This window comes from Talpa occidentalis, unplaced genomic scaffold (assembly GCF_014898055.3).
Source record: "Talpa occidentalis isolate TD23 unplaced genomic scaffold, MPIMG_talOcc4v2.1 talOcc4.8, whole genome shotgun sequence".
Classification (NCBI taxonomy): Eukaryota; Metazoa; Chordata; class Mammalia; order Eulipotyphla; family Talpidae; genus Talpa; species Talpa occidentalis.
This window is the reverse complement of record NW_023605194.1, coordinates 63,789,835-63,808,823: the sequence shown is the minus strand read 5'-3', so window position 1 is coordinate 63,808,823 and position 18,989 is coordinate 63,789,835. Positions and strand designations below refer to the sequence as shown.

General features: G+C 37.4%; 1 protein-coding gene and 1 pseudogene across 3 annotated transcripts in view; one reads left to right on the top strand and one right to left on the bottom strand.

Annotated features, from left to right (window-relative positions):
- Positions 1 to 17,147, top strand: part of BMS1 (BMS1 ribosome biogenesis factor) — a 54,519-nt gene extending 37,372 nt beyond the window's left edge. For 2 of the 3 annotated variants that reach the window (XM_037495966.2, XM_037495967.2), the window contains exons 14-23: positions 1,092 to 1,165; positions 2,402 to 2,578; positions 5,430 to 5,618; positions 5,705 to 5,885; positions 6,074 to 6,132; positions 6,837 to 6,959; positions 8,049 to 8,196; positions 8,514 to 8,689; positions 11,137 to 11,298; positions 11,827 to 17,147. In XM_037495966.2, coding sequence (XP_037351863.1) covers positions 1,092 to 1,165; positions 2,402 to 2,578; positions 5,430 to 5,618; positions 5,705 to 5,885; positions 6,074 to 6,132; positions 6,837 to 6,959; positions 8,049 to 8,196; positions 8,514 to 8,689; positions 11,137 to 11,298; positions 11,827 to 12,051 — 1,514 coding nt within the window. In that variant the 3' untranslated portion in view covers positions 12,052 to 17,147. The remainder of the gene's footprint in view (positions 1 to 1,091; positions 1,166 to 2,401; positions 2,579 to 5,429; positions 5,619 to 5,704; positions 5,886 to 6,073; positions 6,133 to 6,836; positions 6,960 to 8,048; positions 8,197 to 8,513; positions 8,690 to 11,136; positions 11,299 to 11,826) is intronic. The other variant, XM_037495968.2, reaches the window with a different exon arrangement.
- Positions 13,683 to 13,774, bottom strand: LOC119234944 (U6 spliceosomal RNA; annotated as a pseudogene).
- Positions 17,148 to 18,989: the final 1,842 nt, after the last annotated feature.

Sequence of the window (18,989 nt, the reverse complement as noted above, 5' to 3'; positions counted from 1 at the left end):
TGGCTATATCTATTCACAGAGAAACCTTGGGTACGCCATCTTTACTAGACCAGAAATCCTTTGTGACTTTTTTTTTAAATTATTATTATAACCTTGTTAAAAGGGAGAATTGACATTTTCATGATAATGAGTCTTTTACTGCAAGCATATGGTAATCTTTATTTTTTCAGTAGGTGATAATCATACCTCCTTCACTGGGTGATGTTGAAGAATATTAGTTAAGGCATGGAAGATACTTAGAGTGGTACCGGAGTGTAAAGTACTTACAAGTGTTAGCTAATGTTATTCCATGTGTCCTTTGGTAACATAGTAAAGCTTTTAAAAAATTAAAAATGAAGTTTCAGGACACTTTTGTTAGGTTTATGCCTAAGTATTTCATTCTTCTTTGTTTTTATTATGAATAGAATTGTTCATCTATTATATCTTCTTTATCTCTTGGTTCTTTGGATCTTATATGAAAATAAATGGTGCCTTCCAACAATTAGCTTATTTATTTATTTTCTTGTCTACAACTAAACTTAGAACTCCAGAAATGAATGGATGGATGGATGGATGGATGGATGACCTCTTCATGTGGGCTTGGCACTGTTTTGGTACTATTTATACTCCAAATGCAGTATTTTTTTGTAATCTAGCATTTTTCCTGGGTATGACGTATGGTTGTGTTATGTTGATCTTTATTATTAAAATTTTTCACTCTTGTTATTATCAAGCCATAGCTTTTCAAATCACTCTTTAAACTGTTGGTTTTTGGAGGACGCAGCTGTAGTCCTCCACATGCCTACACTGTGTGAATCTGCTACCAGAGTATCTGTTCCCTATACTGGAAAAATAGCTCTTGGCTAAGTGAGATTTTGAAGTGAAATATGGAAATATGAATTGGGTCCATTTAATTAACCTAAACATGTAATAAAATACTAACAATTTAAAAAGAAAAAGAAACAAGTACAGATTATTTTGGGGGGTGCAGCAATAGGAACAAGAAAAGTGAAATTTGGGATGCAGAACTCATAGCCCACCTGGTACTGGGTGGTGCTAGAGTGTCATATGCAACCTTATTCACAGAGGACTCATTTGGATCTTTTTTCCAGAAGAACTCTATGGTGACTTTGAAGACCTAGAAACAGGGGACGTGCACAAAGGGAAGTCTGGCCCAGAAACTCAGGTATGCCTTTTTCATAGCCAGCTCTTGCCACTGATCCTTGATCTGTGGTCAGTATGTTCTGAGAGTGGCCTATATTAAGAAGTGCAGGCCTTGCTTGTTTTCTGTGTAGATTTATAGACTGGCTGGATTGCTTCCTAAAAATATAGAGGATGGGGATAAATCAAAGATTGCTGGTTTATTCTTGATACCTACTACTTCTTGTCCTTATGATTCTTCAGTCATTGAAAGTTTTAGCTCCTGAGTCATGGGGATAAATCAAAGATTGCTGGTTTATTCTTGATACCTACTACTTCTTGTCCTTACGATTCTTCAGTCATTGAAAGTTTTAGCTCCTGAGTCACTTTCTTTTTTTCCATCATTCTCTTCTCAAATTTAAGTGCCACCTAAAAAAAAAGCCCCCTATTCTCCCTAATGTTTCTTTTGAACAACATCTAGGAGCATTTGAGCATTTGGGTTAAGGACACTTTTTATTCATATTTAGCATTCCCAACCAGATTAAGGAATTCTAATGTATCGTAAATGTTTTTTATAGCTATACATGTTAGAGCCAAAATCTTTTTGTTTTGTTTATATGATGATAATAACTTAAGACTTTTGTAGCTCAAATATAAATTTTTAATCTTCTTTATGATTTTTTTTCAAGATTTATTTATACAAGAGCCGGGGTACAGGCCAGATACGCGGGTGGGTGAGAGGATTCATCAGAGACAGAGCTGGGAACAGAACAGGCAGACTAAATAAATTGCTGAGGGGAGCAGCGGGCAAGATAGGAGAGGTCTGCTTGCCATGTGGGTTGCTCCGAGGCTGGCGGGGATCGAATTGGCACTGTGGAGGCTGTGGAGAGCTTCACAGCGCTGTGTTCAACCACCTGTGCCATCAGGGAGGCCCTATTCTCTATGATTTAAAGAAAAGATTTCCACAAACTTTTTTTTTTTTTTTTTAGATTTATTTATTTATTTATACAAGCACTGGGTAAAGTCAGAAGCGCAGGAGGGTGAGAGAATTCACCAGAGCGGGGAGCAGAACAGGCAGACTGACGAAGTACACTGCTGAGGGGAGCGGCAGGCATGGCAGGAGAGGTCTGCGTGCCATGTGGGACCCTCGCTGGCAGCCGGGGATCGAACTGGCGCTGCAGAGGCTGTGGGCAGCATCGCAGCCCAGCGCTCAACTGCTGCACCACCGGGGAGGCCTGATTTCCACAAACTTTTAAGACATTTTCTTTTCTGTAAATTTAAGGTTGAAGATGTCAAGGAAGAAGTCAAGGAAGAAGTTGACCCAAATGAAGAAGAAAGTGCCAAGAAAAAGCATTTGGAAAAAAAGAGAAAATTGAAGGAAATGTTTGATGCAGAATATGATGAGGGAGAAAGTACCTATTTTGATGATCTTAAAGGAGAAATGCAGAAACAAGCACAGGTAAGAAAATTCAGTTCCTGTTAGCTTCAAGATTGTAATAATATTTTCATAACTTGTGTCTCTGCTTCCTGGCCTGCCTCTGTGCTTGTTGTTTGGACTCCTATATCAGTAAGCAGTGAATGTGTTTATTCACACAGTCATCTAATTATTTCTTCAGTCAGAAATTCAGCAGAAATTTATGAGTATGTATTTTGTATCAAGAATTAAATGCTGAGAAAACAGAATGGCCTGAGCAGAACAGCCACTTTTGAGGATCTCACACTGTAGTAATTTGAGACAGTGTTTATTTTTAAATGCAAACATTATCTTGCCATTCTGAGTACTGCTTCTTGGAACCATAAGTAAATAATTTGAATGAGTAGGTAATCCTTGGCCTGCATGGTTTATGTACACATCTGTATTCTCTGGAGAAGGTTTTTTTTTTTTTTCTGGAGAAGATTATTTGAGGACTCACCTTGATCAGAGTTCAGAGGATATTCTGAGTATAAGGTCATTGTGTGGAGATAAAGGGAGCTCTTGCAACACTGAAAGGGAGATTCTGGCCCTCCTGCCTTTTGATACTGTGCAAACTATTTGAGTTGATCAGCCCTCTCTGAAGGAAACACAAAGATGTATATACACAGTTGAGCTCCCCTTTGATAAGAGGGGCCACCAAGAATTCCTGTAAGCTGGAACATAATGTTAATGCTGCCTGTATGTTATGCAAATTAAGTATATGATTTGTGAATTTGTGGTTAATAGGCTGTGTTCAAACTAGACCTTCATCTAGTCAAAGATGGTATAATCTAGTTAGTCATTTACATAGTGGTTCCAAGTCTAATTGGTCTTTGACAGAAGCAACTAAGAATTGTAAAGCTAGTTCTGAAATCTTTGCTTCTGGCCATTTATGATTTAAATTGCCTAGAACCTTGTGGGCCATTGATGTTGGACTTTGATGTTTTACTCCGAGTTTTCTGGGGTTCCATGGGAGTTTTGAGCAGAAGGGAAATATACCTTGAAAGGATTGCCTGGCAAGAGTTCAGAAGATTAAGGTGATTCACTCTGAGGGACAGGTGTGGGGTGAGGGTAGGGTGACGATGGACCAGAATTAAATTCTGGTATACTTTATTTGAAAGCTAGATGGATAGGGAGTCCAAGTAGATTGAATGCGGTATGTGAGAGAGGAAATAAGGATGACTTAATGGAAGGAGAAGGTTGGCATAAGTAAGAGAGAAAAACCTCTAATTGGTGCAGGTTTGTCTGGGAAGATGAAGTTTGGATCTCTTAGATTTGAGGTAATCTCTCAGACAAGTGGAATGTCAAGCTAGTCAGTGAGGAATATTAGATAGAAGGACTTTGAGGTACAATCCTTAGCATTTGTTTTATTTTGTTTGTAAAGATTTATTTATTCATTTACACAAGAACCGGGGTACAGGCCAGATGCACAGGAGGGTGAGAGGATTCACCAGAGACAGAGCTGGGAACAGAACAGGCAGACTGAGGAAATACACTGCTGAAGAGAGCAGTGGGCACAACAGGAGGTCTGCTGCGCCATGTGGGACCCTCGCTGGCCGGGATCAAACAGGTGCTCCACAGGCTGCAGACAGATTCACAGCATGGCGCTCAACCACTTGCACCACCAGGGAGGCCCAATCCTTACCATTTAGATGCTACTTAAAACCATGAGATGGATGGGGTGACCTAAGGAGTAAACATAAAGACAGAAGAGAAGACCAGGACTGACACTGGTACTCAATATAGGAGGCAGGGCAGAGAGGAGGAAGCAGCAAAGGGATTGAATAGTGTCCAGGAGAGAGAAGACATCAAAGCGCACATGAATTATTCTAGGTAGAAAAAAGTAACACACCCATTAGTGTGTTAATTGCTTAGGGAGGCCTTTAGTGACTTTGGCGTTTTTTATAGAGTGTGGGTAGAAGTCCTTTTTTTTTTTTTTTTTTTTTTTTTAGAAGACCAATTTTAAGGGATTTATGAGAATGGTAGCAGAGAAACTAGTTATGGTGATAGAAAACTTATGAGGCATTTTTCTTCAAACAAACAGAAATGGGGCAATAGATGGAAGATATAGGGTCAAAGAAGACTTTAAGATGAGAGAAATAACAGACAATATCTGCTGGATAAAATCCAGCAAGAGTGGGTGACATCCAGTGTGCAAGTGAAGTCTGGCATTAAATAAAAAGCATGGATAAATAATTTCTAACAGTTTCCTAGTGAAGCTTCCTATAATAATGGAAATGTTTTTCCTACATTGCAGCCACTAGCCACATGTTGATGCTGACCATTTGAAATGTGGCTAATGTGATTGAGGATGTGAATTTTTAAATTCTTGATGTTCATTAACTTATATTTAAGTAGTCTTGAGTGGCCACCGTATTGAACAATGTAGAGCTATAATAAAAGGCTACACCTGGATGTTAGCTCTGGTAGAGGGTTGACTGTAGAAAATCTTTTAGATTGCTTAATTTTTGAACAAATTAGGAAGCAGTCAACAGCTGGGAGTGAGAATGAAGAGTAACATTAGATGTTTGCAGGAAGTATGAAATAATTGGGAAGAAAAGGAAGTGTAGACTGGAGAAGTTGAGAATGTTTGCTCTCCAGCATTAAGGGCTCCTTTCACAGTTGTTTACATTTGCTTTATCTTAGAGCAGCAGAAAAGAAAGCAGTTGGAATATATCCTGAGCAGACTGTAAAGATAAAATGTATATTATTTTAAATTAGGATAAAGCCTAAATAATTCTGTCTGTGGTTCCTTTATTTAGAAATTGCTTATCTTTTAAATGTTAATCTTTTTTGTTTTTAAAGATAACAGCATTGTGAGTTTTTTTTGTTTGTTTTTTTCCCCTTTCATATATAGCTTAATCGGGCAGAATTTGAAGATCAAGATGATGAAGCCAGAGTTCAGTATGAGGGTTTTCGACCTGGGATGTATGTCCGAATTGAGATAGAGAATGTTCCCTGTGAATTCGTGCTTAATTTTGACCCCCATTACCCAATTATTTTGGGTGGTTTGGGCAATAGTGAAGGCAATGTCGGCTATGTTCAGGTAGGTACCCTTTGATACATCTTTACATTTGAGGCTTTTTGGACATACTTGCATCAATACTCCATTGAAATCTGTTTTCCCCTCAGATGCGTCTGAAGAAACATCGTTGGTATAAGAAAATTCTCAAGTCCCGAGATCCAATCATTTTTTCTGTAGGGTGGAGGAGGTTTCAGACCATTCCACTCTATTATATTGAAGACCACAATGGAAGACAGAGGCTTCTAAAATATACCCCGCAGCATATGCACTGTGGAGCAACCTTTTGGGGTAAAATATGATAAGAATAACTTTCTTATAGATTAAGATGAATGTAATTTATTATATAGTTTTGGTTTTTTCCTTTTACAAAATCCCAGTTCCTAAGATTGCTTTTTTTTTTTTTTGGTGTGGATTATACATGTGAAACAGAATCCAAAATTTGTGGTTCACAATATTTTTTGTTTGTTGTCTTTAAGGACCTATCACTCCACAAGGAACTGGGTTCTTGGCAGTCCAGTCTGTCAGTGGCATAATGGTAAATATCTTGGATGTTTTTGTGTTTGATAAATGTATCTTGAATATAAACATTGAAAATTATTCATTTTCAGAGTATAGTAAATGTCTCTTAATTTTTCTACATCTTTAAAAGTAGAGTGGAAGTAGAGGAGGTAAGAGTTTAATGGTATCGATAACATGTTACTTTTTATGTATATTTTAGATTTATTTTTCTAAAAATATTTAAGCAATGATCACTGTGTGCTAAGCATCATAAAGTTTTGAGGGTACATTGGCTACCATCTAAACATACGCCTGCTAATGCTGGTTTAGTGAAATATGTCTTCATACTGTCTTCATTTGATCAACTAGAACAGGTTTATTGGATCTATTTAACAGAAAATAGAATAATGAACAGATGGAATCTGCCTTAGAGATACACAATTTAATTTCTTAAAGATTATAAACAAATTGTCATATTCCTTTTCATTCCAAATAGGCCATCGTTGTGAAATTATGTTACAGTGGAATCACTCTCAGGATAATACTGAAGATATCATTAGTTTGGCTTCCATGTATTAGAAATTCAGATTGCTTTTGTTAAAATACTTATTTGCATGTTCAGTGTTTTTTATTCTTTCTTAGCTGATTATAAGTAAATGTACTTTAGTAATTTGTTGCATTGCACAAAATTGTTCCTGTTGCTGATATTCCTGTTTTCAAATTTGGGGGGGTCCTTTTTAGCCTGATTTCCGGATAGCTGCCACAGGAGTGGTCCTTGATCTGGATAAATCCATAAAAATTGTGAAGAAATTAAAGCTCACTGGTTTTCCATATAAAATTTTCAAGAACACTTCATTTATTAAGGTCTGTGTGTGTGTGTGTGTGTATATATATATATATGTATATGTATATAATGTTCATATATTTATAAATTTATGCACTGTTAAAAGTAAAATGAAATATTTCTAATAGAAGTAATATTTTTATGATTATTTGAAATCTTTTGTAAAATTGGTCTTTGATATTTTGTTTATTTCTTGATACAGTCCCTATGTTGCTTAAATATGATCAGAAATCTTAAGATGAAGTAAAATGGAGGTAATTAGCAATGGGCATTATTATTACATCTGGCACTATCACAGAACTGATCCCTGTCATCTCATCCACTGAATTACAGTTACCTGCCATTCTGGTTTGTTGTTAAGAGAAGGAGAAAGCCACAGACTTGTCAAACAGATTGGTGAAAAAAATAGAAACATTTCACAAAATACTCTTGGCAAGGGTACAGAGAAATGGACATTGTTAGCACTATGATATGAGAGGGTAGTTTGACCAACATATTGATGATTTTATTAGTTTAAAGATAGTGTTTAAGATTATTAAATATTCTTATAAGGTAATAGGGATCATCATTTATCTCACTATTTTTTCTTTTTAATTTATTTTCTTACATTATTGTTAATTTTTAGGCAGTATTTGATTTCTTCTCTCATGTGTACTCCCTGTAGTTCTACCACCATCACCATAGTACCCGTGATACATCACTACAGTGCCTTGTTCTCTTCCCTTTCCTGTTTTGACCCTGTTTCCCATCTCCTGCTATATGCCTCAGATCTATAGTCAGCTTGCAAGTTACTGGTTTTTTCTGAGTGTGTGTGCACATAAGTGATAGGATTTGAGCTATAGTCCATCCCTATGAGATGATAGCCAAGGCTATCTAGGCCAGTTCATAAATACCTCTTTGATCTCTTCTACAAAGATATCAGTGATGAGCTTGCTGGTGATCCCACAAAGTTGTGTTTTTTAGTAATTCTTTTAAGTAGGGAGATATTTTATTTATCATTCTCTAATAAGTTTTTATTTTTTAACCAAGGATATATTTTTGGTATTTATGAACTCAGAGGAAAGGTACCTGATTTTGTGTATCTATTTTTACTTTTCATATACCTGTAGGGAATGTTTAACTCTGCCTTGGAAGTGGCTAAATTTGAAGGTGCTGCAATTCGAACTGTCAGTGGAATAAGGGGACAAATCAAGAAAGCGCTCCGGGCTCCAGAAGGAGCTTTCCGGGCCAGCTTTGAGGATAAGTTGCTGATGAGTGGTAAATATCCTTTTTGCTGCATTTGTCACAATGTGTTGCCTTTCACTATTAATTTATAGCCAGCATGGATAAGAGGTTGTAATTTAGGTCTTTAGAAAATTGGAGTTAGCTCCATCACTTCCCAGTTGGAGCATCTTAAGCACTATGCCAGATCATGCTGCATTTGGAGCTATTTGGTTCATACCTAGCCAAAGTTTTTGTGATATTCAAAAATAGTTTGGGGTAAATATTTTGCTTGATAAGTTGAATGAATCTTCTTGAAAATTATATGAATGAATCTTCTTTGAAAATGATAAAGTAAATTTCTCTCTTTCCAGATATTGTCTTCATGAGAACTTGGTACCCTGTTTCCATTCCAGCCTTCTATAACCCAGTAACCTCTTTGTTGAAGCCAGTCGGTGAGAAAGACACCTGGTCGGGAATGCGGACAACGGGTCAACTCCGTCTTGCTCATGGTATCAAACTAAAGCCCAACAAGGATTCTCTGTATAAGGTATAGACATATATAACCTTTAGACAAGGGTTATCCAGGTGCTTTGTACATAATGTTTTCTGTTCTTTGAATTTTCAAGTAGAAAGTCTAATGGTAAATCTGATTGAATATGTTATATATTATAGAATGTTTAAGAAGTGGTAATAGTAGTTTTTTGTGGATTGGAAAGCATACTAAAACTTTCCATACTAAAACTAAAAGCATACTAAAAAAAAAAGCATACTAAAACTTTTCTCTTTTGAACTCTTTTTCCACCATATTTATGTATGGTGGTTCTTATTTTGCTAGTTCTTATTGAAGCCATGTGGGTTTTGGGGAAAAAGTCTTTCCCGAAAAGACTTTTTATTGAACTTTTTATTGAACTGTTAACATATGTACAAAAAAATACACAAATCATAAGTATACAGTGAATTTTAACAAGCCGTTGAATTACCATTACAACAGGTGCTCCTCCTTGTGACCTCCCATGCACTACTCTCTCTTCACCTCAAAGATGGCAACCATCCTGACTCCTGACATGTAAATTCGTTCTGCCTGTCTTTGAGTTTTATAAACTATAGCACATACTATTGCATCTAGGTGCTTTCCTTTAATGGAATGAGATTCATCCATGTTCTTGTATATAGCAGCTATTCATTGGTTGTTATTGTAGAGTAGAATTTCATTATATTGACAGTGTCACTTTATTCATTGATGGATGTTATTTGCAGCTTTTGGATATTGTGAATACTTGAACTCTTACATGCCACTTGTTTGGTGTGCATGTGCATACATTTCTGTTGCATAGATACCCAAGGGTGGGATTGCCAGGCGACAGGGTATTAACTTTAGTGGATGCCTGTAATATTCTGAAGTCATGCCAGGATAGACTCCCACTAACAGCTTGTCGGCATTCTTGTTCCACATCCTTGCCATTAGTTGGCCTCATTGGTACCCTGTTTGCCATTCCAGCCTTCTATAACCCAGTAACCTCTTTGTTGAAGCCCGTCTAGATTCCCATTTCATTTAGATTTTGGTCTCTGAGACCTTTTCTTATTATCTTCACAGGTTAACAGTGGATTTGAAAAGATACGTTTATTTTAATGTGGGGTACTTAATGTTTTGTAATAAGAGGATCGTTCAGGGTCTGCCATTCTGGTGGAAATGGAAGTTTCTTTTTTTTTTAAGATTTATTTATTTATACATATAAGAACTGGGGTACAGGCCAGAGGTGTTTGGGGGGTGAGAGGATTCACCAGAGACAGAGTGTGTAACAGAACAGGCAGATTGACCGAAATACACTGCTGAGGGGAGCAGTGGTCGAGTCAGGAGAGGTCTGCTGCACCATGTGGGTAGCTCCTTGGCCAGGGATCAAACTCGTGCTGCAGTGGCTGTGGTGAGCGTCATAGGTTACATCTTAACCCCTTGTGCCACCAGGGAGGCCCAGAAATGGAAGTTTCTTATGCATTACATTTTCTATAAAATTGTAAATGATAAAATTTTGAATCATCTTACATGAATTTCTATATATGCTTCAGGATGTGATACCTAGTGCCCAGCCTTTGGTGTTTATTTGTTTTTGAGAGGAGTGATAATTTTGTTCTATGGCATTTTAAAATTACTAAACAGAACATGGTCATTGTCATGGGTGATGTCTTTAATACATCTAATACATCTAAAGATGTAGCAGGAATATTCTCTATTAGGTTGTTGACCTTGGAAAAAAATCTAGGGTGAAGCTTCCAACTTATTTTTTCTAAGACCGTTAAGAATTTTAGTCATCTCACGTTAAGCATAAAATTTAAATTACCGGGCCTCCCCTGGTGGTGCAGCTGTTGAGCGCTGGGCTGCAAGGCTGCCCCCAGCCTCTGCAGTGCCGGTTCGTTCCCCAGCCGCCGGCAAGGGTCCCACAAAAATAAACAAACAAATAAATAAATAAATAACCTTGAAAATTGAATACAGAGTGTTTTGCCTTCATCTTTTGTTCAAATTCTGCTTGCTCAGCCAGCCTTCCATTAAGATTAAATTTCTTAATTAGAATCAGTGGCCGCTGATTAGAGGAACCATGTCCTTAAATCCAGAGACTGATAGTCAAAATGAAAAACTGGATTATTCTTACTAGTAGGCTAGAAAAAAAACATCTGAATGCCCTAAAGATAAAGCCTGAATTTTCATGAAAGGAAACTTTGGGTCTGTTCACCTATTTGGTTGAGATAGCATAGTTCATACCATAGAAATGGGTGCAGTTGATTTATTGGAAGAATTATAAACATATTCTGTATAGTCGTCTGTTTTGCCCAGACTTGTGCATGTCCACTGAGATAGTTCATAGATGATTGAATCCTTGTTTTTATGATGGTTAGCAGACACTGGTATTACTGATCTTGTGGAAAAGTAAATTCATTTTAAGTTTTAAGTGCATATAAATCATAGATCATAATGTCACACTCTTTTATTTTTCTTTTCAGCCAATTGTGAGGCAGAAGAAACATTTTAATTCATTGCACATTCCAAAAGCTTTGCAGAAGGCCCTGCCTTTTAAGAACAAGCCCAAGTCTAAAGCAAAGGCAGGCAAGACGCCAAAGGACAGGCTGAGACCAGCTGTCATACGGGAGCCTCATGAAAGAAAGGTACTGTCATTGGAAAACTTCCTGATGTTCTCAATTAGATGTGAACATAATGCTTTCTGTAGCAAACTTGGCATTTCTATGGCATTCTCATTTTTTCATCAGGAAAAGATAAGGGCCAGACTTACTAAAGGCACTAGATCTGGAAGTTAGAGGAAAGGCCAGAACCCATTTCCCTTCTTTTGTTTTCTTATGCTCTGCCTTTTGCATTTAAATGGTGGATAATAGGCATACAGCTGGTGAATCCTGTCTTAGTTATAGGTGTATCTGTAACCACAGAGTGACTAACAAAGATGGTTTTGTGGTAAAGACAATTATTACTTAAATACTTTGCTAAGTAAATAATGTTTCTACTTATATTTCATGTAAGCAATGGTTTTCTAATTCTACTAGGTTAATACTCATTTAAATCTTGGACTGACTCTGCTTTTGATACAGCTAGCTGAGGTGTTTAGGCTCCCTGAAACTTAGAGGTAAGTACATTGTGGCTGTAAAAATACTTTGATGCTCACTGGGTTTTATACTTGTCAGGTCCTTGCACTGCTGGATGCTCTGAGTACTGTGCACAGTGAGAAGATGAAGAAGGCCAAGGAGCAACGACATCTGCACAATAAAGAACACTTCAAAGTGAAACAAAAGGAGGAAGAAGAGAAACTGAAGAGACAGAAGGAACTCAGGAAGAAGCTGTTCCGAATTCAGGGTCAGAAAGAAAAGAGAAATCAGAAGTCTAGCTTGAAGGGGCATGAGGAGCATTAGAAGCCAGCTCTATACAGATAGACTCATTTGGATCTTCAGAGACGGATAGTTTCAGGTATTATTGTACTTACAAATAACAAGTCAAGGGACGGGGCCAAGAAAGATCTCTTTGTTGGATATACTGCCCGATGGTGCCTTTGAGAAGAGAAATGGAAAACTGCTGATAGATGAACCTGTTTATTCTCAGCATCTAGGTCAAGACTTAAAGCATTGTAATTTGTAGTTTTATAGATTCCTTTACACCACTTTTACCTGTCTTAGTTTGATTTTTGTACCACAAAAATATTAAAATATTTTCCTCTTAATTTTGGCTTAGTAGTTTTTATTAGGAAAGAATGTTTGATGGTTGTGGATAACTGTTTATTTTATACCTTCATGTAAATCTTCCAGAAGGGCAAAAAATATTAACTTAGAACCTTAGCTTTAATGTAAAATTTTAGAGAAGTGTATTATTTTGGTTTTTTGTCTGCCATATGTTGTATTCTTTGACTAATCAATGTTTTATATCTTACTTCACCTGCTTTTTGTGTTAGTGTAATAGGTAAATACTGTTTTAAACAGAGGCTTGCTAGTTTTGCTATGTATAAGGGCTGAGAAATAATGTATATTAGGCTTTTTGTATTACACTCATTCATTAACACCCAGCCCTTTATTTTTAACTTGGACTTTTTGTTGAGATAATGGTGCATATATATGATTATATATTGATATAGCCCTGCTATAATCTTAGATCCACATATAGTTGTACACTTTCCCACAGTTGTAATATTTTACAAAATTATAGTGTAAATATCATAACCAGGATATATATTTCTAACTATTTTTTAAAAAAAATTTTATTGTATTTTGTTTCTTACATCATTGTAGTCCCCATAGTTCCTATGCCACCGTATCACCATGAACCATCACCATGTTCCTTTGTGTTCTTCCCTTCCTTGTTTTTCACCCCACCTGTTCCCTCCTTTGTTGAATGCCTCAGTTCTATGGTCAGCTTGCTAGTTTTGACTTTTTCTTGACCTTTCATTTGGATTCTCTATATTCCATATATAAGTGAGACCATCTGGTGTTTATCTTTTTCCTTCTGACTAATTTTGGCTAGTATAATCCCTTTCACCTCCACCACAATGGCTTGAGTTGCCACAAATGGCTTGAGTTTGTCTTTTTTGATCACTGAGTAGTATTCCATTGTATAAATATACCACAACTTTTTGATCCATTCATCTAATTTTGGGGCATTTAGGTTTCCATATCTTGGCTATTGTAAATAGTGCTGTGATTAAACATAGGAGTGCAGGTTTCCTTTTGAATTAGTGTTTTTATGTCCTTTGGGTAGATTCCTAGAAGTAGAATCACTGGATCATATGGTAGATCTATTTTTAGTGTTCTGAGGAACCTTCACACAGCTTTCCATAGTGACTGGACCAGTTTACATTCCCACCAGCAGGATAAGAGGGTTCCTTTATCACCACATCCTTGCCAGCATTTGTTGTGTCCAGTTTTTTTGATGTGGGCCATTTTTGTAGATCTTTGATATTAGTCCCTTATCTGCACAACCAGATATTAACATTGATAGGGTCCATTGATTTTATTCCAATTTCCCATTTTACTTACATTCATTTGTGTGTGTGTATAAAAATACAGGACACTTCACAAAATTTCAGGTCATCCTTGCACAGAGACCATTCTACTCTTCTCTGTTTTCAGTTTTTCACCCCAAAGTAAATTCCCCTGGGGCTAACAATAGATTTCCCACTAGAATTGTAATAAGTTGACCTAATTTGGAAGATTTTACAAAACTCTCCTTGGGTCTCCATAACTGCTTTTTACTACTCTGCAGAAGAGAAGATGAGATAATTCTGCAAGAGCCACATCTTCATAGAAAGTGATAGTAGGGACACTGTCACTTTTAATGAACCGAGGTGTCAGTTTTCCTTCATTCCTCAGCAGTAGTTAGGAAATATGCTAATAAGTCTGGAGACTGACACATAATATCCCTATAAAAGTTAGAAAAGTATTTTAGACTAATTTCCATTTTTTTACAGGTACATTTTAAAATATGAAACTAAATAAAAAATATAGGCTGTAACACCAAGTCTTCCACAATTTGCAACTTTTTTTTTGCCGAATATAACCTAGCTTTAAGAGTCTACAATTAGAAAATGATGGAAAAATAAAAGAATATTTAAGCACAGTTGCAGATAATTGTCCTTCCTAAAGACAGTATATATGTATAATAATTAAGGTAACATTGCTATATAACACTGATTCAGAGATACAGGAGACGACTATTCAGATCTAAGTTAGCACACCACCTACCACCAAAGTAGTCATGTGCTCCACCATAGTCTGATGGGCTCCCTCACCCTTTTTCTCGTCACCCTTCACCTTCCTATCCTCCTCTGGTAGCCTCAATTCTACAGTCTAATTTCTAGGGTTTGTTTTTGGTTTGGTTTCGCCTGACCCTTTTGTTTCTTTGTTTTCTGACTGAAACCGTCTGGTCTTTCTCCATTTTGTCTCTTCAGACCATTTGCCTTTCTCCTGACTTAAAATTTCCTTAGCATAATCCCCTCCAGTTCCATTCATGTAGTTGCAAATGGTTCATCCTTATATATATATATATATATATATATATATGTAGTATTCCATTGTGTATGTGTACCACAGCTTTTCAATCTACTCATCTGCCCTTGGGCACTTAGAGTGTTCTAAAACTTGGCCATTGTGAATAGTGTTTCATTGAACATAGGAAAGCATATCCCTTTGAATTGGTGTGTTTGCATTTTTGGGTAGATACCTAGGCATGGAATTGCTGAATCATATGGTTGATCTATTTTTAATATTTTGAGAAACTACCATATTGTTTAACTTAGGGACTGGACCAGTTTACATTCCAACCAATAGTATACGAGAGTTCCTTTTTTTTAAAAAGATTTATTTATTTATTTATTCAAGCACTGGGTACAGTCAGAAGCACATGAGGGTGAGAGATTTCACTAGAGCTAGAGCGGGGAACAGAACAGGCAGACCGACGAAATACATTGCTGAGGGGAGCAGTGGGCATGGCAGGAGAGGTCTGCGTGCCATGTGGGACCCTCACCAGTGGTTGGGGATCGAACCGGCGCTGCAGAGGCTGCGGGCAGCTTTGCAGCCCAGCGCTCAACTGCTGCGCCACCAGGGGAGGCCCAGGTCTCCTTGTTTTAATGATAGCTTTATATCCAACTTTTTAGTCCATTTTGAGTTGATTTTTGTGTATGGTGTGAGAGAGTGGTCTAGTTTCATTCTGTAGCATAAGACTGTTCAGTTTTCCCAACACCATTTGTTGAAGAGATTTTCCTTTTTCCAATATATACTCTTGGCTGCTTTGTTGTAGTTTAGCTGTTGTCCATGTAACTGTGGGTTTATTTCTGGGCTCAATTCTATTCCTTTGGTTTGTGTGATCATTTTTAAATTCTAGTACCATACTGTTTTGATTACTCTTGCTTTGTAGTACAGTTTGAAGTCTGGTAGTATGATGCTTCTGTTCATTTTTTTGAATCATAGTTTCATTTGACTTTGGGGTCTTCTATGATTCCGTATAAATTTCTGATGTGCTATTCAATAATGTTTGCTCTACTTTTTTTGAAGAATACCATTTTAACTTTGAGAGGGATTTTATTGAACTCATATATTATTTTGGATATGGCCATTTTAACAATGTTAATTCTTCCAACCTATAAGCAGAGAATCTTTCCATCTCTCTTCTATTTCTGTTTGTAGTATCTTATAACTTCCATTGTACAGGTCCTTTACTTCCTATGTACTCTTCCTCTTTACTAACACTGGCATTACCAATACTTGTAATTTTAGTTGTTCTAGGGAATGTGTAGAGCTATTGTTACTGAGAATAAGCCTGGTTCTGCTCCCTATCACTACTAAAAAGCCAATAAGAGGAAGACAATTGAATCTATTAGCACTTTTTTTTTTTTTTAAGATTTATTTTACTTATTTATACTGGGTATAGTCAGAAGCGTGGGAGGGTGAGAGAATGAGCCAGAGCCAGAGCGGGTAGCAGAATAGGCAGGCAGACGGAGGATACTGCTGAGGGGAGTAGTGGGCGCGGCAGGAAAGGTCTGCGTGCCATGTGGGACCCTCGCCGGCGCCTGGGGATTGAACCAGCGCTGCAGAGGCTGTGGGCAGCTTCACAGCCCAGCGCTCAACCACTGTGCCACCAGGGAGGCCCCTATTAGCACTTTTATTTTTCAGATCGCTGCACAGTGATCTGAGAGAACAGAGGGCGTAGCTCCCTGAAAAGACTGTTTTTGCATGGCCTTTGATCTGAGAGAATGGAGAGACCATTCTGCCATCTCATCTTGAGATGCCCTTTTTATAATGATTTAAACAAAAACAGTCATAGCCCATCATAATAGCCCGTTATAGTTGATATTGTTGGTATTCACCTTGTTCAGCCCCCAGAATTTGTTCTGGTTTCTTGGTTATTTTGACCTTGGTACATCCTGGCCTGATTGGTTTATTTCTGATGGTGTCAGTGTCCAGCCCTCATTTAGACATCAGGAATTTAGACAATCAGGGCAGGAATTTCAGTTCAAAGTAAGAGTTTTAGTTTTAAGAAAACAGAACATTAGAGTGTGTACATGCAGCTTATGCTAGGTGTGTATGTGCAGATTCCTATATTAGGTATGGTATCTTTCCCTTTCATTTTAGTCCTGAATCACTAGCTCCTTATGGTTTTAATTTGAATTTCCCTAATGGCTAAGAATGGTGAGCATCTTTTCATATGCATTGTTTACTTTGGTGAATTTTATGTTCCAGCTTTTACCAACCTTTTATTTGACTTGTTTTCCTATTGTTGATTTTGAAAGTTCTTCATATATTTTATCAGATTATGTAATTCACAATTGTTTCCTACTAGTCTATAGCTGTCTTTTAAGTCTCTCAACAGTGTCTTTAGCAAAGTTTAAAATTTTTATCAATGGTGTGGCAGACCTCTCCTGTCGTGCCTGCTGCTCCCCTTGGCAGTGTATTTCGTCAGTCTGCCTGTTCTGTTCCCCGCTCTGTCTCTGGTGAATCCTCTCACCCTCCTGCACATCTGGCCTGTATCCCAGTTCTTGTATAAAAATAAAAATAAATCTTTTAAAAAATAATAAATTTTTGTCAAGTTAATTTTTAAATTTCTTCTTTTTTGGATTGTGAATTTGGTTGTATAGTTATATAGTTCTGTGATTTTCATTTTGAGTTAACTTTTACATAAGGTATAAGATTTAGATTGGAGTTCTTCATCAAAAAAATTTATAGACAATTGTTCTATAATCATTTGTGAAAGACTATCCTTTCCCCTTTGAAATGTCTTTGCATCCTGTGGTGGTATAATATTGGGGTGATGCCAGAGGTGCGGGGGTGAAAGAATTCATCAGAGAGAGAATGGAGAACAGGGAAGGCAGATTTATTGAAATACCGGCAAGGGATTAGGGGATGAGAGAGGAGATATCTGTATGAAAGAAGGATTTGAGGGTCTCTTTTATACTCTTATTTTTGCCAACTTTCTTAGTTGGGGCTCCAATTTACTTCAGTTACCTGCTGGGATGTCTGGTCTTGGGTGCTGGCCTTTGACACATAATATGCCGTAGCTCTACTTCTGCATTCCTGGAGCTACTGATTTTTCTGTAATGGCGGTTGGCCTTATGACCCAGTTCCCACGGCAATCTTATTCCCTTATCTTTTCAAGCCTCCCAAAATTACCTGCTGGGCAAGGAGTAGGGGCTTAGTTTTTAACCTTATTAAACTACCCCAAGACATCCTTGTCAAAAATCAGTTGAGCATGTTTGTGAAGATCTATTTGTGGGCTCTCTATTCTGTTCTATTGATTGATATGTCTATCCTTTTGCCATTAACTTTGATTATTGTATCTTTATTATAAGAATTAAAATTGGGTCATGTGAATATATTAAAAAAATTTCCGCCCCCTTTCCAAGCCCCCTCCTTTCAGCCTCCAGCAGGCAAGAGAGTAAAGCCATATGTGTATCTGAAACAGTTATACAAAATCTGATGCCAGCAGGTAAAGTAAGCCTTTTCACACCCACTGGTGATCAGGAAACCAGATGAAAAAGATTTAACAATGGGTACCCAGCCTTTGCATCTCTACAGTGCATTCTTTTTTTTTCTTCTTATGTGTGAACTATACATTCCTGTTTATTTGTCTCATAACTTTGTTGTTTGTTTTTTTTTTTTGAAAAACAGGACTTTTATTTTTTAAGTTTTATTTATTTATTTATGCAAGCACTGGGTACAGTCAGAAGTGCAGGAGGGTGACAGAATTCACCAGAGCCAGAGCAGGGAGCAGAACAGGCAGAGTGATGAAATACACTGCTGAGGGGAGCAGTGGACACGGCAGGAGAGGTCTGTCACGCCATGTGGGAACCTCGCCTGCGGCCAGGGATCCAACCTGCGCTGCAGAGGCTGCGGGCAGCTTCGCAACCCAGCGCTCAACCGCTGCACCACCAGGGGAGGCCCTCTATGCTGCATTCTTAAGAAAGGAGATTAAATCTTGCATTACCTTCCTCTAGTATTAGCATATCTTTAGATTGGGACAACTTAGAAGTCCCTCCTATCAAGAATAATTACATTCTTAATGGCAATGACTCCCTGCTTGCACCCATATAAACCAAGTTCAAACTTGTGTTTATTGGAGCAGCTCTCACAGAGTAAAACCAATGGGACTGCTTCTCAAGTCTGAAACCTCACTGTGATTATATAATAAACTATTTGTTTAATTATCATTAAGACTATTTTAGGGGTTGTGCGATCCCTCTAAATTCATTTGTTTTCAGAATTGTTGCAGTTATTCTAGGGCTTTTCCCTTCTGATATAAATTTCATTTTTTTTTTGATCCAAGAAAATCTGACTTTTATTCTTAAATTGTATGATGGAAAAGGAAAGAAATT